Source organism: Umbelopsis ramanniana, assembly GCF_025399195.1.
Source record: "Umbelopsis ramanniana AG unplaced genomic scaffold K450scaffold_5, whole genome shotgun sequence".
Taxonomy (NCBI): domain Eukaryota; kingdom Fungi; phylum Mucoromycota; class Umbelopsidomycetes; order Umbelopsidales; family Umbelopsidaceae; genus Umbelopsis; species Umbelopsis ramanniana.
Genome location: NW_026252091.1, coordinates 413,243 through 438,283, shown reverse-complemented (window position 1 = coordinate 438,283; position 25,041 = coordinate 413,243). Strand labels below are relative to the sequence as shown.

General features: G+C 42.5%; 9 protein-coding genes across 9 annotated transcripts; 7 read left to right on the top strand and 2 right to left on the bottom strand.

Moving 5' to 3' along the window:
* The first annotated feature begins 778 nt into the window (after positions 1-778).
* Positions 779-2,892, top strand: K450DRAFT_223561 (uncharacterized protein). The gene is made up of 4 exons (XM_051586077.1): positions 779-821; positions 888-995; positions 1,052-1,102; positions 1,167-2,892. Exons 1-4 carry the CDS (start codon positions 808-810, stop codon positions 2,617-2,619), a joined length of 1,626 nt encoding a protein of 541 aa, XP_051448422.1. The 5' UTR covers positions 779-807; the 3' UTR covers positions 2,620-2,892.
* A 3,636-nt stretch (positions 2,893-6,528) lies between these two features.
* On the top strand, positions 6,529-8,068 carry K450DRAFT_169745 (uncharacterized protein; the record flags this gene model as incomplete). Its single annotated transcript, XM_051584102.1, has 6 exons — positions 6,529-6,870; positions 6,946-7,097; positions 7,177-7,252; positions 7,312-7,441; positions 7,522-7,704; positions 7,797-8,068. The coding sequence occupies 6 exons, from the start codon at positions 6,529-6,531 to the stop codon at positions 8,066-8,068; spliced, it is 1,155 nt and encodes a 384-aa protein (XP_051448421.1).
* A 1,380-nt stretch (positions 8,069-9,448) lies between these two features.
* K450DRAFT_297196 (uncharacterized protein) lies at positions 9,449-11,177 on the top strand. The gene is made up of 3 exons (XM_051593662.1): positions 9,449-9,945; positions 10,046-10,609; positions 10,680-11,177. The coding sequence occupies exons 1-3, from the start codon at positions 9,591-9,593 to the stop codon at positions 10,775-10,777; spliced, it is 1,017 nt and encodes a 338-aa protein (XP_051448420.1). The 5' UTR covers positions 9,449-9,590; the 3' UTR covers positions 10,778-11,177.
* A 584-nt stretch (positions 11,178-11,761) lies between these two features.
* K450DRAFT_268503 (uncharacterized protein) lies at positions 11,762-14,244 on the bottom strand (the record flags this gene model as incomplete). Its single annotated transcript, XM_051592883.1, has 16 exons — positions 11,762-11,781; positions 11,853-11,934; positions 11,996-12,186; positions 12,275-12,323; positions 12,386-12,431; positions 12,499-12,544; positions 12,615-12,633; positions 12,717-12,895; positions 12,966-13,028; positions 13,100-13,183; positions 13,254-13,328; positions 13,388-13,402; positions 13,476-13,560; positions 13,629-13,677; positions 13,843-13,942; positions 14,016-14,244. 16 exons carry the CDS (start codon positions 14,242-14,244, stop codon positions 11,762-11,764), a joined length of 1,332 nt encoding a protein of 443 aa, XP_051448419.1.
* An 872-nt stretch (positions 14,245-15,116) lies between these two features.
* Positions 15,117-15,503, bottom strand: K450DRAFT_169735 (uncharacterized protein; the record flags this gene model as incomplete). Its single annotated transcript, XM_051584101.1, has 3 exons — positions 15,117-15,160; positions 15,255-15,376; positions 15,448-15,503. The coding sequence occupies 3 exons, from the start codon at positions 15,501-15,503 to the stop codon at positions 15,117-15,119; spliced, it is 222 nt and encodes a 73-aa protein (XP_051448418.1).
* A 478-nt stretch (positions 15,504-15,981) lies between these two features.
* On the top strand, positions 15,982-17,666 carry K450DRAFT_223546 (uncharacterized protein). Its single transcript, XM_051586076.1, has 5 exons — positions 15,982-16,405; positions 16,475-16,619; positions 16,697-16,780; positions 16,852-16,957; positions 17,017-17,666. Exons 1-5 carry the CDS (start codon positions 16,131-16,133, stop codon positions 17,304-17,306), a joined length of 900 nt encoding a protein of 299 aa, XP_051448417.1. The 5' UTR covers positions 15,982-16,130; the 3' UTR covers positions 17,307-17,666.
* Positions 17,297-20,521, top strand: K450DRAFT_223542 (uncharacterized protein). The gene is made up of 11 exons (XM_051586075.1): positions 17,297-17,547; positions 17,624-17,714; positions 17,788-17,830; positions 17,900-18,117; positions 18,182-18,436; positions 18,504-18,668; positions 18,731-18,991; positions 19,052-19,159; positions 19,241-19,484; positions 19,542-19,769; positions 19,882-20,521. The coding sequence occupies exons 1-11, from the start codon at positions 17,438-17,440 to the stop codon at positions 20,097-20,099; spliced, it is 1,941 nt and encodes a 646-aa protein (XP_051448416.1). The 5' UTR covers positions 17,297-17,437; the 3' UTR covers positions 20,100-20,521.
* A 506-nt stretch (positions 20,522-21,027) lies between these two features.
* On the top strand, positions 21,028-22,044 carry K450DRAFT_223526 (uncharacterized protein). Its single transcript, XM_051586074.1, has 5 exons — positions 21,028-21,104; positions 21,183-21,344; positions 21,416-21,542; positions 21,608-21,824; positions 21,884-22,044. Exons 2-5 carry the CDS (start codon positions 21,261-21,263, stop codon positions 21,939-21,941), a joined length of 486 nt encoding a protein of 161 aa, XP_051448415.1. The 5' UTR covers positions 21,028-21,104; positions 21,183-21,260; the 3' UTR covers positions 21,942-22,044.
* Positions 22,045-22,540: 496 nt separating this feature from the next.
* K450DRAFT_205081 (uncharacterized protein) lies at positions 22,541-25,032 on the top strand. The gene is made up of 5 exons (XM_051584730.1): positions 22,541-22,895; positions 23,001-23,288; positions 23,360-23,456; positions 23,556-23,687; positions 23,753-25,032. The coding sequence occupies exons 1-5, from the start codon at positions 22,638-22,640 to the stop codon at positions 24,991-24,993; spliced, it is 2,016 nt and encodes a 671-aa protein (XP_051448414.1). The 5' UTR covers positions 22,541-22,637; the 3' UTR covers positions 24,994-25,032.
* Positions 25,033-25,041: the final 9 nt, after the last annotated feature.

The following is a 25,041-nucleotide window of genomic DNA, read 5'->3' as shown; positions in this document are numbered from 1 at the left end:
CAAAAAACCATAATCTTATCACATCACTTGCAGCAAGCGTGAACCAGTACGCTTTTTCCTTGCGATCTTGAAGCTATGAGCAAGCCACGTAGTCAGCAGTCTATAGAACATTCTGTAAAAGATAAGAGACGATGTATAACGATGTCTGTTCAGAACATTGCCTGAGCTTCGCGTCAATTACACTGTCCTTTCCATAAGAATCCATAGCACGTTCCACTTTATTCCACCAGTAGAAAACTCCAGCGTAGATTGCATACGCAGGCTATTTTCCAGCGAAGACATAGAGCCACGCTGATTTGGGGTCACGCTCTCGATGAAAAAACAACAATAAAGGGCATATCAGAAGAAGTTTGAGTCATATAACAGCAAGTGTAGCCACCTTTTTACTTATGTCTGTAGACACTGATTACCTACTTAAAAACGTTGGCTAGTACCCCTACATTGAACTGCTGTATTTAGGGCTAGGCTCTTCATTTGGAACACAACATACAATGGTAGTGTTCGTTATCGTTATGTAGGTCTCATGAGCCTTCATGATCACACTCACTCGCTTTGTGTGAGTGGGTGACGTTCAGTCAAATCACTATGTGAAGATGTCCATAAGGAATATGTATTTGTAATATAATAAAAAGGAACTGTGTACAAGAAACAGGATTGTGAGAGCAAAAGGATACAAGTAAGGTTTCAGGCCAGGATTTTGCAGCAGTCTCCCACTGAGCGTTTACTGTGTGGGGCCATTTCTAGACAGTCACATAATGGAATTTCGCAGCTACTGTCGCCCCGACTCAATACAACTATCTCAACGACATGGCTGATCAAGGGTGAGCTTCTTTCATGTATGGGTATTATCATATGGAACGTCACTAATCAAGGTCCTTCATTGAAAGGCTTACGCAGGAGGACTTTCGTAAGTTATTACAAACTCCTAGAGCATCTACGAGCAATGGAGAGCCAACCAGCAATGCTGGTAAGAAAACATTACTAGCAAGAGCACCGTAAGTTTGTAGATACGTTTCCCTATATTCAATAGATACTAAATAAAAATATGTAGGAGAAGCGTTGGCGCAACTTTTGCGAAACCGGAATCCGTAAAAAAAAAGAAGTAAGTTCCATATAGGATGTCTTTTTTCTGTACCAAACTTTCACTCACGAAAACATTATGTTAGGTTCCGAGAACGAGACAACACGGAAAGACCTGAGAAGGAACAAGATGATAACTATCGAGATCGAGCGGCTGAGCGAAGGAAGGCGGATGATGATGACATTACGGCAAACAGTTTGCTTCAGCAGTTGAGCGAAGATGGACAGGAGCTAGATCAAAAAGCCATTTATGAGCAATCGAAATACCTTGGAGGAGATACAGAGCATACGCATTTGGTCAAAGGTCTTGACTTTTCCCTTTTGGAACGCGTTAGACGACAAATGAAAGGCGCAAAAGAGGTCGAAGAAGTTGAAGGGGATGCTGAGGAAGACCTGGATGAAGCACTTGTGTCGAAGATAGATGATGATCAAACTACAGAGGTCGCACCACAGAATGAACCAGAAACCGCGGATGAAAATGACAAAATTGATATCAAGGCACCCATGGCACGACGAATTTATGAGAAAGCAGTAGTTGACGCCGGAAACAATCCACCCCTGAAAAACGAACTCTTTTTCGCTGGACGAATGGCATTTGTATTCGAGTTAGCCGACGAACGGGGGAACTACCGTGCTCCATTTGACATTCCAACCTCAGTTATCCGAAGCAAAGCTGACTTATCACATAGAGGTACCAAATCAGGTGCAGAAGATCTAGAAGCTGATGCTCAATTGGTCATTGGAAAAGTGGTACAAGTCATTGCCAACTTCAAGAATGGTGGACAGAGTTCTGAAGACACGCCGAAAGATGAACCACCCCGGAAGAAGGCCAAACGTGAGCCATCACCACCTAAAATGATCGTGGCAATGGATGACGACGATGACATATTTGCTGACGCTGGAAGAGATTATGAACTGGATGAAGACGAACAAATGGCAGAAGACACGACTGAGAATAAGTTACCTTCAGGCAATTATTTCCATGGCATTGCGAAGCCGGAGAATGAGGATGAATATCAAGAGGAGACAGAAGAACAACGAAAGCAGAACATAGCTAAAATCCTTGCAGCATCAGCAGCTATGCATGACGAAGGCGAAAAGCAGAAAAATGCAGAAAACATGAAATCAAAACTAGAATCGACCGAAATGCAAATGGATTTAGACGCAAATGATTACAATACCTTTGGATTGGGTGCTGACGCTTTACCATCCTCTCTGGATGAATTGAAAAAGTCATTCGCATATGAAGCTGACTATGACGACGGTAACGAGGAAACGTCATCATCTTTAATTGACGCAGGCACACATCGAAATAAGAAAGCCCAGCTGACTAGATGGGATTTTGACGACGAAGAAGATTGGCAGCGATACAAGGATAATTTGGAAGTATTACCGAAAAGCGCTATGCAGTATGGTGTTAAAATGAGCGACGGAAGAAAACGAAATAGAGAGCAAAGGAAACCACCAAGTGAAAAACAGAAACTCGATCGGGACTGGCAGCAATTGAAGTCGTTTATGGATAAGAAGCGCGATAAATAGTAATAGTCTTTTGCCTTTTTTTTTCCTGATCGTTCGATTGAATACAGCAGTATTTGAAGCAAAGCATGGCATTGCGGAGTTTCGTGACGTCGCGAAGAGCGGTCGCAACTGTACCCTTTTTCGACTTGTTGGAGGCAACCCTCTTTTTTGTTTTTCAAGCTATAGAGATCTTTCTATAATTCTTTCTCTCCCTCTTCTTCCCCATCTCTTACATATATTTTTCTTCACATAACAATCTTGCAAGCTTCACTATCGTTTTTATCTATTTGCTACCTTTGTCTCACCTTCTTTTGACTGATTTTGAATTCCCTGGTTACCTCTCGGCTTTCGCATGTCCACCGTGACAGTAATGATTGCAAATCTGGTCACTTTTGCTTAATTGAATATTACTTTGACGACCCACACATAGGTTTCACTACTACTGGAGCAAAGCTTATACCTCGGCGAACCGACTAACTGTATCACTCGCACTGTCCTCCACCCCCGAATCGCGACCAGCTCCCTGGACGATAACCTATACCGACTTCCAACCTATTCAGACATGTATGTTAGGCAAAGAGCATTTCAATTTTCAGTTTCCTGTGTTATTATGTATATGTTATCGTCGGCCTCTGGAACAATGGTGTTGCGCCTTCTGTGGGAAATGGGTGATCAGATATGTTCATTTGGGACTGTTGGGTTTGCGGAACTCCATCCGACAAAAAACTATACAAAATTCAAATCGACAACATGTAAAAAATATAGTATTGTCCGAACATGAACACTTACCAAAAGTTATTCTCTTTCTACAGTCCATGTCTAAATCTGACGTTCAATCGGCAAGTACAGCACCCATCACGGTACGGTCAGGTTCACAAGATAGTGTACCTACTTCGACTGTCCCAGATGCATCAACAAATCGCTTTCAAGATACCAAAACCGATTCTCTAGAAAAATTTCGTCAGTTTCATCAAGTCCGACGTGAAAACCAAACCGCTAGGTTACGACATCTCCAAGCTTTAGAAGACCAGTTAACAGGGGCTACGTCAATCAACCAACACCGACAAAGGAGTTTACTGAGCACCAGGGGCGATGGCAGACTGCGAACGACAAGTTTAATACACGACGACCGGAAACCTAAAGTTGTTTTGGGCGAAAGATCAAGTGACGACTCTGATATTCGACATTCGAGAATGAAAAAGCCAAATCATACCTGGAGATTGTCGAATCTCGAAAATCTGAACGAGGAGGACAAAGGTCAAGTCGTCGCAGAAAAGCAAGAGAAGTTCAAAAAGTCAAAGGCCGTACTTTCAGAATCAGGTCAAGCCAGTCATCTGCCAAAGAAGACCAATTTAGAAAATGAAAACGGGATTGAGCATACCGGGAAAGCTGATACAATATCCTCCAAACGTAATACACTTCAGGATCTGGAGAGGCTGATTGCAGAATCTGCAAGGAGGTTAACGGAATCACGCAGGTCCATTGATGAATTAATTCAGTCACATGAAATAGATACGTCGAAGCGAATTAATGACAAGGAGAGTTATAATTCAAATTTCAGTGACAAGCAAGGAGACCATGGGAAGGAGACTGGCAGGGCACGAAATCGAAATTCAAGTAACGTGATTTTGAACCACACCATGGAAACAAAATCTGACCTTCAGGAAGCCAAGACGATCGACCCTATAATTGATTTTGAAGGAATTTCCAACAGAATATCATCGAATCGTTCCGCTAGCCCCCACCATGTCCGCAATCGAAGTTTGAGTGCTAACAGACCCATTGGTGATAAACAAAGTGAATTTCCTAGTGATCAGTCTATCGACATTCTAAACGAATTTACACCTATGGAAGCTAAAGAAAAAAGTCTCTTACCTGCTCCTCTTCGACCCTCGTCACTTCATGTCGTTGAGTCGCCCTCTCCACAACTTGATTTCGCCATACCAAAACCAGAACATGACAATTTGTTAAACAAACAGCCCTCTCCTGTAGAAGAGGAGCTGAAAAAATCTCCTCCCCCCAAGTCTAACTTCAACAACGCCAGTGACGCTCGCTCCAGTCTCAGGAAACCACAAGTCATCAGGACCAAACTAAGTAGCATCAGCAGAGAAGGTGGCGCAGTTGTGGACTGGATGAGTAGTGACATTGACACATTTCAAAATGACCTACATGCATCAAAACGGCAAGACATACCTAGACAGACGTCCATTAGCAACGAAGATACTGCTTCAACCTCACAGACGTCAAGTTTATCCAGAGCATCCACTTCAAGTGTATCTACCGCTCGCTCCAGAAAAGAATCATCCATCAAACGCATGCCAAGCACCAAGCAAATTCAGTCGTTAACCAATTCAAAAATGTTGAGCGAAACTGAGTCAGAGGACGAAGCGCTTGTACGACAATCAAAACCATCATCAAATACCTTCAAAAAGATAGAAAATGAGCTTAATGAATTGACAACAATCTCGAATAATCCCTACCGTCGCTCATTGAAAGACAGTCCATCCTTGGAACAACTTGCTCGCACCAAAAAAGTGTCACTTCATCAGCCTACAACTGACAGTGGCAAGGTGAAAGAGAGTATGCATGGATCTCTTGTTGTCAGAGATCCATCTAAAAACACAGCTCAAAATGGTGGTGGCCATAGGAAACGGGGAAAGGTAAGGAATCACATTACTAAGGAAATGATGTTCCTACACGCTGACCATTAAAAAAAACTGTATTAACGCATATATGTGAAAATAGACCCTACCCGGAAATCTCGCAGAGCGACCTACAAATGAATCTCTTGCCTTACCACCCATGAAAGTCGAGCCTATCGAAATCACCATACCTGTTACATCCAATCGAAAGATGGCACCTTCAAATACGAGCAGAAACTTGATAGATACCCCTACTCGAATTCCTATTGCCGTCATGAAGCCAACCCCAGCAAAGGCGGTCAGCCATATGGAGTCGAAGAGGTCTCTACAAGATCTGAAAGGCAAGGCCATGTCCATTTCGCAATCTGGTTTGACGTCCAAGGCAAAGTCTTTCAAACCCAATGGACAAGTGTCATCTGGAGATTCTACCAGGACAACGTCAATACCAAAGACAATCCGAGGTGGTGGTGGTGCTGGCCAAATACCATTGGCGAAGAAGAGTGCGCTACAATCTCCACTTGATTCAGATGAAATCCAATGTACCACTAGCATGTCCACACCGAAGAGCATGTCCTTTTCTCCAAAGCATTCATTGCCCAGCGGTAGCCAGTCCAGTCGCACAGATCGTCAAAGTACCAAAGACGAAATGTCCAAGGAGTCCCCCAAATTTTCATCGTCGACAGTCAAGACGCACTCGAAAACCAGTTCGTTGACCTCCGATATTGGAAGGAGTATCAAACCTAAATCAACTGATAGAACTCGGCAATCCAATGGAGGAGCTGCTCGACGGCAATCCTATACAGGCAATGATTTGCTACAAGAGCAGATGATGCGTGAAAGAGACAAGGCTACCAAGTTGAAAGCCAATATCGTATCGGCACAAGGTCTTATCACACTATCAGAGGATATTGCAGAATCCAACTCGACAAACGGGCAAAGGGCGAAACGACGATCTGTCAACTCGCTCAGCTTACATGAGAGACTTCAAAGTCTAGTTGCTGACGATAAAGCCAGCGAGCCTGTCAGTAGAATAGAATGGGACAACCGATCAACAAGTAGCTCAACCACCGATGATTCCGAGTTTAGGGCTCTATATAGCCGAATGGCTACCAACAATCGAGGTAAGAAGACTGCGAAGGATCGAAGTACTCAAATCACGAAAGAGCGGCCACTTCGAGTTGCCATGGGACCACAAGGTAAGTACGCAGTGGATTGGTTTTGTCGAGATACATGCGTGCACTTTTGCTTACCGCTTTTGCCTTTCCAATTAGCCGCGCTCAAACTGTATATGCCATACCTTGCCCCTTACGAGCGCACGGAAATATTAGAATTCCCTCAAGTGTATTTTGTTGGGCCACAATCTAAAAAGCATCAAGCGAATGCAGAACAAGTTGCTTGCAATTTTGGATATGACGATGAACGTGGAGACTACAAGATCATCAGCCAAGACCACCTTGCATTTCGCTATGAGATTTTGGAAATTATGGGCAAAGGATCATTTGGACAAGTGGTCAAATGCTTTGATCATCGCACTGGCAATATACTTGCTATCAAGATTATACGGAACAAGAAGCGATTTCATGCACAAGCGCTGGTTGAAGTCAAGATTTTGGAAAAGTTAATGAAATGGGTAAGATGAGGTTCACCAACAAGCTATCTTGAAAAACTAGCTGTAATGTATTGTGTTTCTTACCGCTCCTATTAGGATTTGGATGACAAACATAACAACGTTCGAATGACCCACCATTTCTACTTTCGCAACCACCTTTGTATCGCGTTCGAATGTTTGAGTATCAACCTTTATGAATTCATCAAGAGCAACGAGTTTAAAGGTTTTAGCTTGGGTTTAATCAGGAGGTAAATATTTGTTATATATCTGGTGTGCACACATGCGAAAGCTTATATTTTTAAAACTAAACGTTTTCATTCAACTTAGATTCAGCATTCAGCTTCTGAATTCACTATCTCTCTTGTACAAGTACAAAGTAGTTCATTGTGATTTAAAACCCGAGGTAAGCGTACTCCATGTCATTTTAGTCTGCATGTACTGTTGACTAACGACTAGGAACAGAATGTGTTGCTCAAGCATCCTTCAAAGAGCTATATAAAGGTCATCGACTTTGGAAGTAGTTGTCTTGAGAACGAGAAAGTCTACACTTACATACAGAGCCGATTTTACCGATCCCCTGAAGTTATTTTAGGTAATGTCATGGGCTGTTTTTCTTTTACAAATCTTCACGCAGAAGTTTGCTTTTTTTAACCACTACATGTTTTGTCACAGGCTTAACGTATAACACTGCTATTGACATGTGGAGTTTGGGATGTATACTTGCTGAACTTTTTACTGGGTATCCCTTATTCCCTGGAGAAAATGAACAAGAACAGTTAGCATGTATTATGGAAATACAAGGAGTACCATCCAAATATCTCGTTGAGAAAAGCACACGAAAAAAATTGTTTTTTGGTATGTCGTTCGGCACTATAGCTTCTGTATCTATTACTACATCTTCGGATCTAACGCATTAACTTGTGTTTTTTTTTGCTTCTCTTTACTAGATTCCTATGGTAACCCTCGTATTGTTCCAAACTCCAAGGGAAAGAAACGACGGCCTGGTTCAAGGACTTTGGCGCAGGCGCTGAAGTGTTCTGATGAACTGTTCTTGGACTTTGTGAGCAGATGCTTGGAATGGGACCCCGATAAACGATTGAACCCTGAACAGGGTTTAGCTCATCCGTGGGTTGCTGGTAGTGGAGACAACCATAGTCACTCGAGATATGCAAGCAATATAACCAAACCATCCTCTGGCTCATCCAAGGCTTTATCATGATCAATACACTTACATATAATAATATTCTCCATGTCCCTGACTGCCCAGGCGTATCTCAAACACTGTCTGCTTTTGAAGCCATCCCCAAAATTGTTGTCACTGCACATTTGGTCTATAGACGTTTATACTTCATGACAGCAGTTTTTTCATTCCACTCACCCACCGCATCCTCTTCAACATGTTGGTAACTAATGGTTATCATCATATTTATGTACCGTTTGGCGCTGTCCTTTTCTATTTTTTCCTATTGAATCTCAATTGTATTAATATCCATCGACTGCTGCATGTTTGGGTTGCGTATACTCCAATAATATAATTAACTTTTCATCGTGACTCATCCTTAACAACCGTTGACATTTTGATCCTTGTGTAGGCACCGAACCGATGAATGGAAAGATACCACAATGAGCATTGGCCGTGAATGGCCGCCCATTTGTTAACCTCAAATTAAAATGCGTGTTTTGTTACAATTTTAGCACAGATCGCTTCTCGGTCGGCTGTATAGGAAGCACAAATTAGGTCAAATATCATCTTCTTCAGCAGGCTTTACCAAGGAGTTACAAAAGTATTCTCCTCCTTGGAACCATGGGAACTGCATGACCCCTCATGCCCCTGTTACAACGACCGAAGTGCCCCTGTGTTGCCCAAAATAAACCTTAGTTAAAAGAATGAGACGAGAGACTTATTGTTTTGAATCATGGAAACGACAAACATTATCGATCAGCTACATTTACATCGTTTGAATTGCATGGATGCCCATATTATCATACCGATATAGTCTTTGCAATATCAAGTTAACTTTGATCCGATGTTACATACCAAGACCCCATTCAAGGAAATTGATGCGCTGGCAGGATCCTACAGAGGAAGTGGACCGTGCATGGGTTGGGTGTATAATCTTTTGAGAAGTTTTTCCGCGTAATCAATGAATTCTTTTGTTCCAATCTCAGATGCTGCAGATTTCTACCGCTCCGGCTGGGATAGGAGACCGCGCTATCGAGTAAAGTACCAAAATAGTTAAGGGAGTGTCCACAAAGGAGTACCCCACTGTGGACCATACATAACATAGCTATCTATCAGTAGAGTTCATGACTTGGCTGGTCAGAAGAATAAACTTTTGATGTCTGTAGTCTATTCTTTCTTTCACAGAATAAGGACATTCTGTACCGAGGTTCGTAGGTAGGCAAACATCTGTTCAGGGCATTCATAGAACAAAAATGCTCAACTGAAATCGTTTAATGTAGTAGTGTGGTTGTGATGGCGTGCGTTTCCGCCCTACACTCCGTTTATCACCTTCACCCATTTTGGAATTGGAGGTCATTTGGGTGGATTAACTGTATGAACATATTATTTATTTACATACATAACACACCATTGGAGCTTCCTAATTGATTTTTTATATTCTCACAAAAAAAAAAAAAGAAATCTATATCGTAAAGTTTCTTTTCTTCCCTTCATCCTTCTTTCTTACTCTTCTTTCTTTTCCTTTTCGGCTGTCTGTTATCCTACTTTTTTTATTATCATGCCGCCGCGCATTGATTCATCATCCTCTTTACAAAGTTGCGATCTATGTAAACGCAAAAAGGTCTCTTGTAATGGGGAACGGCCATGTACCAACTGCTATAATAGTAACGAATGCAAATATTCTATTGAACGGCATCGGCCTACGTTACTTGCCTCTAGTGTTCCTCAGTCGCGTCGACTTAGTTCAGGTTCTGCATGCGAAACCTGTCGTCGTCGAAAAACTAAATGTGATGGCCAACAACCCTGTAATTATTGTTCAACCAATGGAATAGAATGTTTAAATAATTCGGAACGAAGGAAGAGAGGCTTACCACCAGTCATTCCTATAAAAAACCAATCGGGTCATAAGCGAGGTCAGTTCACAGCGTTTGGCAAAAAATGAAAAAAAAAAAAAAAAGCCCAAAACCTTTTCACAAACAACCCCATGTCTGATCACATCTATTACTACAACAGGAAATCAGGAGACGGCAGCCACCTCGAATGGGTTTGAAGCAACCCGATCCATTCAGATGATAGATCATCATGTAATTGTCAAGAATGATCCAGCACGCAGGAGGCCAATAGGTAGAAGTGTTATTGGCGGTCGAGCATCATCGTTGAGCGATTCCACCTCGGAAGCCAGTTCATTATCACGAAACAATACTGCGAAAAACTACACCACAACTGCTGTTGACCTCAGTAATAAACAGTACGCTTTACGGATCTCTCAATCACCTCCGTCTCTTTCTCCGATCAACCTATCGTCGCCGACAAGTTCACCTCCATTTGCCACCTCTCCTTTACCATCCCAATCACGATCCACCGATTTACAGCAAAATACCTTTGCTTCCCAGCCATCGAGATATCATATACCACCTATTTATAATCAAGCTCCTCCGTCGATCAGAGCAATAGGTCAACAAATCGCCCATATTAACACGCATGCCCAAGATGACATAGGAATCCCTACTCCACCGGCTTCATCAGATCCCATTGATATGGAGTCAGTTTATAAACGCAAAATACCCTCCGTTATGGGTAAGTAGATCATTTTAAAAGTCATGTAGGATTCGCAATTGCCTGACTAAGCTCCTTATCTTTGTTTTAGATCAACTATCCGACAGAACCTTCAATTCTTTGGAAACATATAGCGCTAGTTTTCCAATTTACCCACTTCATTCAGCCATGGAACTACACAAACCATGATTTCTATATGACATAACTTACAGGCTGGCCTCAGAGTATATAAAACAGTGTCTGGGCTGTAATGAAAACAAAGGGCTTCTGTATAAATTGAAGGTCGTCATCAGCGAATTCGATGACTGTTATATAAGTGCTCTCTACTTCACTTCTTTCTTAACCCTTGTGCTCTTAGCAATGTACATACAATCTTATTTTATTTACAAAGTAATTGCTTTTTTGTTTTTTTTTTGGCCAGGATGTTGTGGAGACATCATGGGACAATTCAAATCCTTTCTAATAACATTACTCTTTTCTTTTCTTAACAAAGAAAGGCAAGTAATCTAGTGGTTGGTTGATCACTTGCCAATGCAACTACTTTAGTTCACACAGACCTTGCTTACTTGGTTTCTTTTTTTTCTCGTGCATGATGAAAATTTCCAAAGCTTATTCCTTTAAACCCCTTGTCGTGAAAACAACACTGTGCCGATGTTATGCGATGCTGAGCGTGTTTTAATGTGTCATGATGGCTAACCTGCCCAATGTTTCCAAAAAAGCTCTTTGTTTGTGAATGATGTGAACCTAAAAAAGCCAAACAGATATTTTCAGACTGAACTGAACCAATCGCTCTGCCTGGCGTTATGCACTTCACAGCCCCGTGAACATAGACAATTTAGAATCCATAAGTTGCCTTTCGAGCAGGAACTCAGCGGCAACTTCAAATTTCCAAAGCCTGAAACATGGTTTGTACTCGGTATGGTGCACGTTATGCCCTGCATTGGAAGTGTGATGTCTGCAGTAAAAATGAGCTCATTCATTCCGAATCACCTGTGGGACAACACCCAGGAAATGAAAAAGGTAATAGCATGCTGATCTCTATTTCCTTACAGAGGCGTAATAAGATTCGAGCAGGCTGTGAAGCCAATTGCTTTTTAATGGCATATTGGTAATACGCGGGAATATCCTGTTTACAACTATGTTTAGTTTATACTCAAGCCTTCCTTCATCCTTTTACAGACACTGAGAATAATCTATCAAATTACATCACGTTTAGAAAGATCATTCATTTTGGAGAGCAACGAACTTTTTAAATTTCACTTACAATCGTTCTGGTATTTGCATGTACCGGCGGAACAGCATTTTGGTCCTGTAAATTGGATGCCTCCACATTGGCCCCACATAGTCTAAAACAGTTCAATAAGTACTTGCGAAAAAGGTTTATATAATCTGTCTGCTTTCACTTACTGCGCATGCACCAGTTGCTGTCGAAGTGGCAGTAGTGGTTGTGGTAGTGGGTTGAGTAGTAGTCTTGGAAGTAGTGGTTTTGGTTGATGAAGTAGTAGTAGTAGTAGTAGTAGTAGTAGTGGTAGTTGCCGAGGTGGTAGTAGTTGCACCAGTGCCAGCTTTGAGAACGGCCTGGAATTCATTCCAAGCAACTGATAACAAAAAAAAAAGTTAAAAGGTTGGTCGTCATTCGCGTGAAGTCATATTGTCGCTTCCTTCGATCGTCCTGCTATCACTCACCAACTTGCTTTCCATTTATGTCGTTCAATAGAGGGGCAGGGTCGACATTCTATACAAACGAAAGTCAGAACATATCTAAAACAATCTGATGGAAATAGATGATTCCCTTACATCAGGATTTTGGAATGTTGATAGCCATGTGTACTTGTCGGTGTAGCTATTGATCATTTCATCAGTACAGCTAATATCTCTAAATTTATATGTTAATGCTAGACACAACTTACCCCCAGGTCAAGAACCCCTTGCAAACACCAGGATTGTCAAGGCAAGCTGTAATTTCGCAAAGTCTTAGAAAAGATGTAGATCAGGGCCATATTCCTTTGTGAGGCCGATGACTTACCAAGAAGCACGGTTTGATACTAAAAGGTGGGGTAAATCAATTTTTTTTAGCTGTGTTTACTTCAAGGTCTATGTACGTATCCCTTCAATTTTCAATAATTACCACATAGGCCTTGAGTCGTTGATCGCAAGTATCGCTAGCACCTGCTCGGCAGCGGACATCCATTTCAGTGATATGGACTTCAAGTCCCAAAGCACCCAAGCGTTTGATGTTGCAACCAACAGTTGAGCGAGTGATGTAGCCGGTGGCGTTAGTGTTAATGTGCATCTGGAGACCAACACCTTGAATATTAAGAATGAGTTAGGGATATAATCAATAAAGAAATTGAAACTGTGTGGTCTTCATAAATACCGTCAATAGGGATTCCACGAGTCTTCAAATCCTTCACCAAAGCATAAACGGCATCGGATTTAGCTGTTATAATTTTTTGGTGCTTAGTATAAATCAAGTTGATAAACATCTCATAATAGGGCTTGTAAACGTACCTTGTCCACAGGCTTCAGCAGAGTAGTCGTTGTAGAACAACTTGGCCTTAGGGTCGGCTGCTCTGGCTGCTTGGAAAGCAACGTCTAAGGGTGATGGATGTTAAAAATTACCACTTCATAAGAGTGCAGTTGTAAATCTCCATAATTTACTTACCAATGAAGTTGGGGAGGGTAGGGTACCAAGTGCTGGCTTTGAGGTTTGGTGTTGAGGATCCATCATCGGCAACAGCTGTAATAAAATGGTTAAGCGCTAAAGTTTCCGACCGGTGCTTCAAGTAATGGGTATACCTTCGTTGACGACATCTATGGTAAAAAATGGTTAATCATCTTTCATCAATACCAAAGTTTGCTGCCTGCCAATGTTAAGTAGACTTACCCCAGCCATAGACCTTTCCAGCATAATAACCAGCTACATTCTTAATATGGTTGGTCAAAATGGATGAAAGCTGAGTACCGCTGAACTGATAATGGTAACAGCATTAGTGATTTGTCGGCACGATGTCTTTCAAATATATCTTCTGAGACTTACACTTCCCGAGTCCAGCCACGATGGGTTGTACGAACCCCAGCAAAGGTTGCTATAAAAGAATATTGTCAGTACTTGAACATTTCGAAAGACTCCTTGGCATTGAACTTTTGTCACTTACTGACTGTAACCAGAAATGGTGGTTTAAACAAGTGAGTAGCAGAATGAGTACTAAAATCATAAAAATATGCAAGGCTGGTATTGAAATAATATTTACGCGCGGAAAGTGGCACCAACCGACTTTGCGAAGTTGAGAGCAGCGTCACAACCCGAGTAATCGAAAGTGCCTTGGGAGGGTTCGGTGGCAGCCCATTTACCTTAGTAGCGAGTCGATATGATTAGCATTTCTTCCATCTGTTTAAGCTATGCATAAAGATATGCGGTACTTACAGTTGTTTTCCGCGACATACATGTTATAGTCCTTTCTGACGAGCAGAGCAGGATCAGTGACTGGATCAGAGGAGCTTTGATCACTAATGGCGGCACCAATGTAGAGCCCACTTGGAGCAAAGCTGGCCAGCGAGGCGTTAAGGTTGACAGTGGTGGTATCTGAATACAAAGTGTATCCACTGGCTAAAACGGCGAATGCCAAAGGGCTCAAAACTGTAATCGACTTCATCTTGGTTGGGTTCCTGGACGTAAATGGCCAAGATTGGGTGTTCTTTATATTACTTGAGACTCCCTGTACACATTGGGGGCATGTAACCTAATTTGTTTTGTAAAGGGAACGGAATTTTAGTGTTGGTTCGATTATTACTCTCTACATATCATGTACAACTGGGAAATGAATATTGTACAACATTACCTCGCATACTCACGCTGGGTGTCCCTTAACGGGGAATATCGAAGCGCTATTGACCCTAGGCAGTCCCATCCACATGGCCGTCCCACACTGTAGTCGGGAAACTAGATCCCCGCATGGTTGAAAAAAAAATTCCCTTAAGGCGAACGATGGCTTCCACGAAGCTTATAGCGCCATTCAAACGACAGAGGCTCAGCTGACTCTAACCACTCTGCCAGCATGATGAGAAAGATACTACCCCAATCCATCTCTCCCCATCTGGTCTTGGATGATTGACTTATATAATTATATTTATGGACATAAATGTACGATCGAAATTAAATCGAGATCTGACATGATATGGTAGACCTTTTCCATGCCTTTCATGCATAGTATCGTTCGCGTCATCTCCGTTACCATAAATGTTATGCCTTTCGGTCTGTGCCGGCGGTTTGAGGATATTTTCGTGCAAGTGCTTTGAGCCACGGAACAAAAACTGTAAAGAGAGGGAAGCTAGATTGACTGCCGTGACACTTACGCAATTCTCTCCATCACATATGACTCCGCACATATAAAGATGCACTGTTCCACCGTTGTGTTATGGAGGCCTGAAGCAGGAACCCCAGAAATAGTGATGATGGCGGTAAGATTTTATTGAGCAAGTAAGAGAGGTGTATTATTGAGATGTGCTCAGGAAAAAAACGGCCAGATCAACGATAGTAGAGTTCAACGTTCATGCCATCATGAAGTTCATCTGGAGAAAGCGGGGTAATTTCGTGTGAGTATAACGGAAAATTCAGAGAATATGCTTTTACCGAGTACAAAACACAAACTGCAAAATTACTCACAGTCATCCAAAGTGATATGATCTTTAAATTCCTTATACCATTTCTTGAGAACAATCTTTCGCGCTTCAGTACCAATTTGAGCAGCTACCAGTTTCTTAAAATCTCCAATAGTATCTCTAGGACTGATGGGGAATATGAGTTTGAAACGCGATTGTACAAAAAGTCTACTTATGAAGATCGGATAATAACATACCTGGCTTTGACTCGGATTTTTTTACCTAAACGATCATTGCATTCTATTTCAACCATGCGTCCAGTCGCCTTTAATGTCTGAGCCTGCGCCGGTGCCTTTGATTTTGATCCATCTGCTGCCGATGAGGTAGAAGCCTGCTTTTTTTTTTCTGACCTGGATTCCCTTGGCTGAACGACCAAGACATGCTCGTCAGCAAAGTCTGAATGGTTTCGTTACCCCACATTTGATTGTTCAAATAACACCTTACCTTGTCGTCTCTTCTACTCGAACGTCGGTCACCAGGTGACCGGCTGCGAGATCTTCTTCTTCTTCGCTCGTTCGATCGGGATCGAGGTCTTCTCTCTCTGCTGCGTCGACGTCTAGGTGAAGCAGATCGTGATCGATGTCGAGAATGTCTGCTGGAGTCGTAATCTCTACCGCTTCTACGATCCTCTTTGTCTTCAGACGGTGACGAGTCTTTATATTATATTATACAATTCACATTAGAATAGCCTTTACATATGCTTTATCCATGTAGCTCAGTTACCTTTGTCGTGTTTTTTGAAGCGTAGCATTCAGTGAAGTGTGAGCTCCAACTACGTTGACTGCGAAATTTTGTCAATGGGGGTCGTTCGTTCAAAGTCACAATCCATCTGCACTGACTGGAGAACTTCCCAGTATATGGAATTATACATAATACAAGGATGGAACCCGCTTTGCGAGAAGAGCCTTTGAAAAATACGAAGGACGTTGTCGATGGCGATGCTGATGTTGATACGTTGACCAGTAGAGTAGACAAGCTACGTCTAGATCTAGCAGAATTGGGATGTTCAATCAAAGGTAACAAGCAGACATTACAAAGACGACTCAAGCAGGCAAAGAAGAACGGCATCAGCTTGGTAATAAACGAGCCACCCGTGCAAAAGGACAGTAGCGAGAAGGAAAAACTGTCTAGCAAATTAGTGAATGAGAACTTTGGGTACGTTTCAAGGCACTAGATCCATCGTTGTTAGAGCGTTCCATAGTTTGGCTGCTTATTTTCCTTTAGCTCACAGAAAAGCCTTCCAAACCAACCTTTTGATTACTACCTGTTCTTCGACGTTGAAGCTACCTGTGAAAGGGATACCAAAAACTACCCCCATGAAATCATTGAATTTCCTGTCCTACTTGTGGATGGCGAGTCCTTTGATATTGTAAGCGCTCCTTAAAATTTAAATCTATCACTGCTTGCCTTGGTATTCATCGCCTTTCATCTTTTTTCTGCTCAAAGGTTGACCAATATCGATCGTATGTAAAGCCGTCCATCAACCCGACATTGTCGGAATTCTGTACCAGTTTGACCGGTATATCTCAAGTACGTTGATTCAACGTTTCCTGAATATTGTACGTGCTTTCACCTCTAACGCAAGATGCAATGCTCATTAGCAAACGGTGGATAATAGTCCGGATTTCATCGATGTTTTAAATGAATTTCAAGTGTGGATGGCGAAATATTCACTTTTTCAGGACAAGACTGCAATATTTGTTACAGGTGAGAATGTTGTTGTCAATGCGTGGTAGAGTATATTTATCTAATGGAACGCTTTTTAGATGGTCCCTTTGACATCAACAATTTCATTGCCAAGCAATGTAACCATGACAACATATCTATACCAATGTACTTTCATCAATGGGTGGATATACGAAGAATTTATGCCAGATTTTATAATTGCAGGCAAGAGAATATAACAGGCATGCTAGCAGCACTACATATGGATTTTGAAGGCCGAGCGCATTCTGGGCTAGACGATGCAAGGAATGTCTATAATATAGCCAAGCGCATGAGGGATAAAGGTTGTCGATTCAAGAAGACTACGAAATATCGCGCCGCAGCGAGGTGAATAGTCAGCCAAGCTAGCGGACAGCGGAGCGCGTTCACGGCCGATTTTTTAAAATCTCTGGCACCAAAAAAAAAAAAAGTCAACGCGTCTCTGTATAAGCAACTCACCGTCATAGAACTCTCCCTTGACTGATGGATTTCTTAACGTCTGTTGACAGACTGCAGAATCAACTTTCAAAATACAAACGCAGAGATCTGCCGGGCAAAACAGTCGATGCTGCTTCCGATTCAATAGTACCTTGGTAGAGATTGTTTAGACTTGCCATTTCGTTTGAGTGGTCGAATTCAGAAATTTAACTTGCCTACAAATGTACATAGGGATTGGGTTGCAATAAAACTTTCGAATCTGTTGCTACAGTATCCTGCTGGAATTACAGAAGCTATTGTTCTCACCGAGCTGGAATCTCAGGTATGTTGCAGGCATGACCTCGCTCGCTCATTTTGGTACTTTGCCTTCGCACTGAGACTGTGAACGTTTGCAGTGGGCTGATATTGATAAGCAGTATCAAAATGGGACAGGCACAAGTATGTTTCCTTGTATCTCGAAAGAGACTGAGATCGTTACTCATCGTCGCCAATCCAATGTCCCCGCAGGGTATCACTCCATCGACCACATATATAATGGAAGTTTTTCTAGCGACTGCATTGTAGAGGTCACAATTGAAAAGTTCTACTACATCCCAGGAACTTGCTTCACCGTGCTGGTTGTGTCTGACAACACCAGTATCAGAAAAGTAGAGTTATTACTGCACCAAAAATTTACATTTTTGTTAGGTAACCATGTACTGACTTCGTCTCGACCTTTTTTGGAGGTAAGCTACTGCATAGAATAGTTTAGTACGAGTGAATCCAGAATCATCAACGTTTCATCTACAGAAACGAAAAGTCAAACTAGCCGTGGTTGGAGTAGTTGTATCCAAGTCATCCATAGAAACACTATCAGGTTCTCAACCCCAAGACGCTGAGAAAATGACGCGGGTTTCCAAATTGCCTAGGATACCTCCCACTGAACAATTGGTGTTTCTGCTCTCAGCTACATATGACCGAGCATTTGTCACATCGCAGTTCAGTTCTGACTGTCTTAGCGATCTCAGAGCAAGTGGTACTCGGCGCTACAAACTCTGGCTAAAGGTTACATTTTGATTTTCAATTTAATGGTCCATATCGACATATGTAACTAAAAAATGAAATCTCTTAGCTTCTACATATTGACAAAGCAGCACATACTTCTTCGGCTGCAGCGTATGGAACCAGTAGGGGCCATTACTTGAAACTATACCTCTGCGACACATCTGATGAAGGTAGTGGCGCCATACTTACTCTATACGACCATCAAATATCCTTGTCAAGCATGTTGAAGAAGGTAAATCAATGTTTCATTTGTCGAATAAATCGATGGGCGCCTACTCATAAAAATACCATTAGGGCGATTTCATTGGTTTATATCATCCAGGGTTGATTGAATCGAGTACTGAAAGTCAAACCCTCGGCGATGGCTGTGTGCTCTTGGAATACACTAATGAGACGGTTATATTCTGTATGCCAGAACAAGATGCAGAAGCAGCAGAATTGACTAATTTGATGAAAAAAAATTCGTCAAGCGACCCATCGCGCTCAGAAAAGTCTGCCAGCCAAGCTGCAAATTCAATTGTATCGCAACTCAGCGATTTCGCAGGCGATAATAAGGTAAAGTTTTCAATCATGATAAAGAGATGGAATTGACTCTTGCTAAATGATGTTGCATAGGACGTTATGGACTGCCGAATGTACAAAAAGCGAGTCTACATCAAGAACCTTCGCTCACACATGATCAATGTAACACTGTTCGGGCGGATTGTAGCCATGGCGAATAATGTAAGTAAACCTGAACGTCTCTTTAATGGTGCGACTTGTCTAATTTAAACGGTAACGTATGTTATTTGGCGATAAAACCAGAATCCATATCGCGGAGGAAAAGGAGATCAGCCAATGGATAGATATGCTATCAGGCTCGTAGATGAGACCGCACAAATCGACGTGACGCTTTGGGAAGCGGTCGGCCATCGTGCAAGACGATTGAGAGAAGGTCATTATGTTCTGATCACCGGTCTCTCTACCTCTAAATTGTACAAAGACAGCAACGGCCAAACCACTTGGTATGTGAACGGTAGCACTAGCTGCGGCACAGAAATCGTTAATGGTAAGATTCTCTTAATACTCTATTTACACGCATTATTCATTGACTTTCTGTTTTCAGTGTCTACCATTCAGTGCTTGCTTGCTTCATCATGTTTCCGCAAAATTGTAGGGTTGAATACCATTTCAAATTATGAGCAATGCCATGTTTGCGCGACTGTAACCGGCTGGTATATCAGCCACGAAAACGGAGAGCGTAGGCTATGGGAAGGAGAAATTAAAGAGGATGGCACGGTGATAGAGGATAAGAACTCGGGCGTCCGTTTATCTCATACAAGATGTTACGGCCGTAAGTAGCGAGCAGGTTATTTGCTTATTTGGCCAATTTTTTTGATTTGGTCAAGACATTATTAAAAACGTGGACGTGCACTAATTCAAGCGTGCTGGCGTTTCATTTACAGACAAGTCATGTTTGCGATCCGTCACGGTCACGGACGATGGCCAACTACCATACTGCTCCTTTTGCGCATGCTCGGTCTACAACCAGCAGGATCTGGTTCGAATCTTTGCAGGAGAGTTGGATGAAGAAGGAGCTGTGCTCTACTGGACACTGGATGACGGTACAGGGGAAGTTGTTTTTGCCGAAGCTGGCCAAGATATTTCAGCGGTAAGTCAATAAATCTATTGACTATGCATTGATCGAATTTTTATTCGGACATTCAATATATACCCAATTTGTATTACTGCAAAATTTTGTTCTTTCATCTCACATCCTTTTTGGCATAGGAGTTTCTCAACACGACAGCATCTCAGTTTCTTACCCTCGGCATCAAAGGTCAATTACGGGCATTGGACTCTGTGGTGGGAAAAGAGTATTGGATGAGCATGAATCAAGTGGTAAGTTAATTGACGCGTTTATGTTATATTTAGAATACGCACGTTCAATTGAATGGGTAACCATTTCACAGGCAGAAGGTTGTTGGCGAATAGAATTGGTAGTACCTACGGAACCCTCTCTTATTGTGTGTGATACACTAATGCACGAGGTAGCTGGAGGCGGAGTGTAGCTGGCTGATTACAGGCAAAGAAGTCTAAATGGTGTTCTATACGTTTCTTTCTGGCCAAAACTGTGACGGCGGCTCACATAGGCAGCACAACCAAGAGATAGGCTGAGGATAAAAATACGAAGAAGATTACTGCGACTCCTAATGATCCCTTTGCTTCTTCAGAGAGTTGAATTAAAGGCTGAGTTTGATTCTCCCCAAATTTAGATACGCGATCTCATCCACAATGGCCTTTCTTGACTTGACTGAATGTTCCACAAAGCCTTTGGTGCAACTAAGCTCCCGTTTCCAACCAACCGTCTTCTCTTTATTTTAGATCCTTCGCCCAGCCGTATTGCTCTCTTTCATCTCTTGTTCACTTCTCCTCCACTCGCGTTTTCTCCCATCCGCCCCCCAGCACGCTCATTTCCTTCATAACAAACTTATAGCTTCTCCTCTCCTCTAATTTGCTATATAAAATGAAATTCTCTCTGTCCGCCGTTCTTGCCTTGGCCTGCGCTTCCGCCGCCAGTGCTACTACCATCACCGTGAGTGAGCCAGAAGCCAGAAAATCGAAACGCATAAACGTATTAATTACTTTCGTCAACTAGGTCATCACTCCTTGGGCATCCACTACTTGGGTATGTTTTTTTGGCTACCTTTTTTTTCTCACCAAATTGTTGACAGAACTGACTGACGGTTTATGCGCACTTTTATAGACCGCTGGTACCACTGGCTCCATCACCTGGAACACCACAACTGCCGGTTCTCCTGCTCTTACCACTTGCAGCATCGATATGCTTGGTGGTTCCGCTACTAACGCCAACGTCGTTGCTCACGTTACTGGCGTTCCTATCGACTGCACTCTTGGAAAGTACGATGTAAGGGGGCGCTTTCATTGCTTCAATCTTTCGAAATACTGTTCTAATCGCTTTGGATTTCCAATTTTTAGATTACCCCCTTGGGTGACTTCGCTACTGGAAAGTACTGGCTCCGTATCGGCTCTGATCCTACCTGGTTCTACTCTGGCCAATTCACCTTCCAGGGTACTGGAAGTGTCGGAGCCTTGAGCTCTGCCTGTAAGTACCCAAGCAGATCAGGGGTAGTCCTTTATCTGATACTAATATATCTTGTATGTTTCCAGGGAACGCCAGCGCCGCTGTCGCCCCAGCAACCGCCTCTGTCTCTATGGCATCTGGCGCAACCATGATTCCTACTGCTAGCGGCTCTGCCATGAAGTCCATGGCCAGCGGTAGCGCCAGTGCCAGTGCCAGTGCTACTGGAAAGACCAGCGGTAGCTCCAAGTTGCAAACTCCCCTTGTCGCCGTCACCGTTCTCGGAGCTGCTGTTGCTGCTCTCATGTAATTTCAGTAGTTTTAGATTAACCGTGTCTGAATATCTGAATCCTAAGCATACCCAGTTATAATGCTGTAATTTTTTTTTTTATGTTCTTCTCCACATCCTGTCAAAAGCATTAAAGTGAATGCCTGCTATATATGGGAACACTGTTTTGTAGACCCTGAAAAGATGCTGGATAATACTACGAATCCCAAGATTTTTGAGAAATGATGGGAATACGGAGGATAGGTTTTTCTTGAGTGCTCATAGCAGGAAAAGGAGAGAAAAGTTTACCGCGGCTCCCTTTTTTATATGTCCCCTTGGCATTTCTTTGGATACGAAATGTGAATGTGCGGGGGGCGAGCTGTAAAGCCAGGAGAACGGAGGCGTTTTCCCCATAAATGGCGAATAGCTGGACCGTGCAAGCTAGGGCTGGAACGATGTGGTATTATGTGCTTGAAGTACAAAGAGACGCAAGTCAGAATTGAAAGTGAAAAAATTGGTAGATAACTAAAAGCCACTCGCGCCATATGGACGGTCTTCTCTGCATTAGAAAAAAAAATTGGATGATCGTGCCTTACAAAGGCTGTTGTATACCGCCCATTAAAATGAAAATCTTACTTTTTTTGTCAAAAGGAGCTTTTATTGCATCCCAAATCCATAAACGTGTATTACAAGGAGCGGTTTGCTTGCCTTTTGATATCTGCTCGACTTCAAAGTTCATCTCTCTTCTTTCCCCAAAACTTGTTTTGGCATTCAATACCTCCAATCGTTCTCGCGACTCTTCACCTCATATCATCCATAAGCGCCTTGTAATCTGATATCCGTCTCCCACAATGTCTCGACGAAGTCTAGGAGATCAGCTTGGATTTTTGTCGTGGAGAAAGCCTTTTGGGCCCATACCTCCAATGGATATGGATGCAGTGGTAGCTGAAGACCAAACACAATCTTCATCGACGAAGCTTACAGAAAATCACGATAATCTAATCAAGGGCATAGGCGACTATCGATTGATTAAGCCGCTGGGTACTGGAAAATTTAGCGATGTGGTGCTTGCATCCCATTACGAGACAGAGCGTCTTGTCGCCATCAAGGTTCGTCCCAATTTAATGTGGGAATTATTCTCACAAAACGGTTCTGATTCAGCAACAAATCGGATCCATTCGATGTTAACAAGTCCATTTATTTTATTTTGTTAGATCATCGATAAACGAAAGCACGATTACCGTGTTATGTCTAGGCTGGTCCGCGAAATCACTTTGATGGAATTGATGAACCATGAGCATGTTACAAAACTACATGAGACATACGAAACGGCTGATTCCCTTTTTTTGGTCATGGAGTACGTGCCAGGAGTCAATTTGGAGCAATATTTACAATTGTCAGGCGGGGCTTTATCTGAATGCGAAGCGCGGAGGCTTTTTCGACAGATAGTGGCAGCTGTAAGCTACTGCCATAGTCGCTGGATCGTCCACAGAGATCTAAAGGTATAACCGGGATATCATGTACCAAGACGATGTTACAAAAATGTTTAACAACCACTTTGTTTGTCACGTAGACACCGAATATTCTGATTACTCCAGAAGGAGCAGTCAAGCTGGTTGACTTTGGTCTTGGCAATCGGTTTGGCTTGCAAAGGTTGAAAACAATATGTGGTAAGTGTAATATATATTTTTTAATATTTGTTTACTGTGGCGATTCTGCAAAAGAAAATGTACTATGAGCAAGAAAGAAACTCATTTCCCCCAATTTAGGCTCAATGCTGTATTACTCACCGGAAATCATAAGCGGCCAGAAGTATTATGGCCCGGAGATTGACTGTTGGTGTCTTGGGATCATCCTATTTCGAATGACCACAGGATTTGAGCCCTTTGCTCATGCAGGCAGTAAGTAAAACTGTAGATCTTGCTTTTTTAATAATACAAATGCTTACCACATTATTCCTTATCAGCGGTGGGGGAACTGAAAGCAGATGTTTGTACCGGGAAATTCCCAATGCCTTCATCACTCTCTCCTGAACTGCAAGCCACAATACGAAAGTGCCTAAACACAGATAGGCGAAATCGCATGACCATAAGGCAAGCTCTGAAAGATGACCCCTGGTTGCATGAGGGAACGAAGTTTGAAAGCGTCGTTATGGGTATCTCACATGCTGATGACGCTTGCGAAATCATTGATCGAACAGAACGAGAGCATCGTTTACGACGAAATTTCATTGCCGATGCTGAGCATGATAGGTCAATATCGCGTGTAAATCGAACTCTCATATATCATCCTGTGAACGCCTCAACCTATTATACCACCAATGCCATATCAGCCACAACAGGAACAGAAGGTGGGCTGGAAATTATGCGAGCTGAACTGTTACAAGACTTACGTTACCATGCTCGACGTTTGGGTGTGTACGCCATAAAACGAAACAAAGGTCAGAAGACACCAGTGATCAAAAAGATTATCAATCATCTGAAGCGAAACAAAAAGCAGTACAGTGACCTTGTTATCGATGCCAACGACAACTTTAATTTAACTTCTGTTGAACGCATCCATTATCGACTCACAAAGGTACAAACGTTCCAGTACATGCTTTCCAGAAGAGACCAGACACAAGGACTATCGTCTCGCATGAGCAGTGGAACACAAAGTTTTACATCTTCAAACTCGACAGCCATTGAAGATAGCCTGGTTTTGCCACTGTCCAAAAGATATGAAAGTGAAATGACGAAGCTCATTCGACTCGCTTGCGAATTATTCGGGGTGACCTTTGTTCATTCTCATCACAACAGATTAATATGCGTGGTCACCATGCGAAATGACGGTAGAAAAATGAGCCCTCTTAGTACCTTGATGTTACAAGGAGCTGCCAGCTCAACCACTATCAACTCTCCAATATCGGCAAGCCACTCCATGGATCATTCCGATACTGACCGTCATAGTTTTCTCAGTAAGCGCTTGTCCGCGCCTTTGACTGCCAAGAATTCCTCTTTGAGTATTGAAGAAGCAAACAGAAGAGCAAGTATGAACATTGACCGCTCGCTAAACAAAGAGCACTCAGGCACCTGCGTGTTTGAAATTGAGGCAGTCGTTGACCGCAATCACCTTGCTACCATTCATTTCATCAAACATTATGGAGCCACCGTTATTTTCAAACTAGTCAGTGGATGGATCGGCACAGTACTAAGCCTTGACTCTTGATACCTTATTAATAAATTATAAATGTATGTTTTTTACGGCAAGACAATA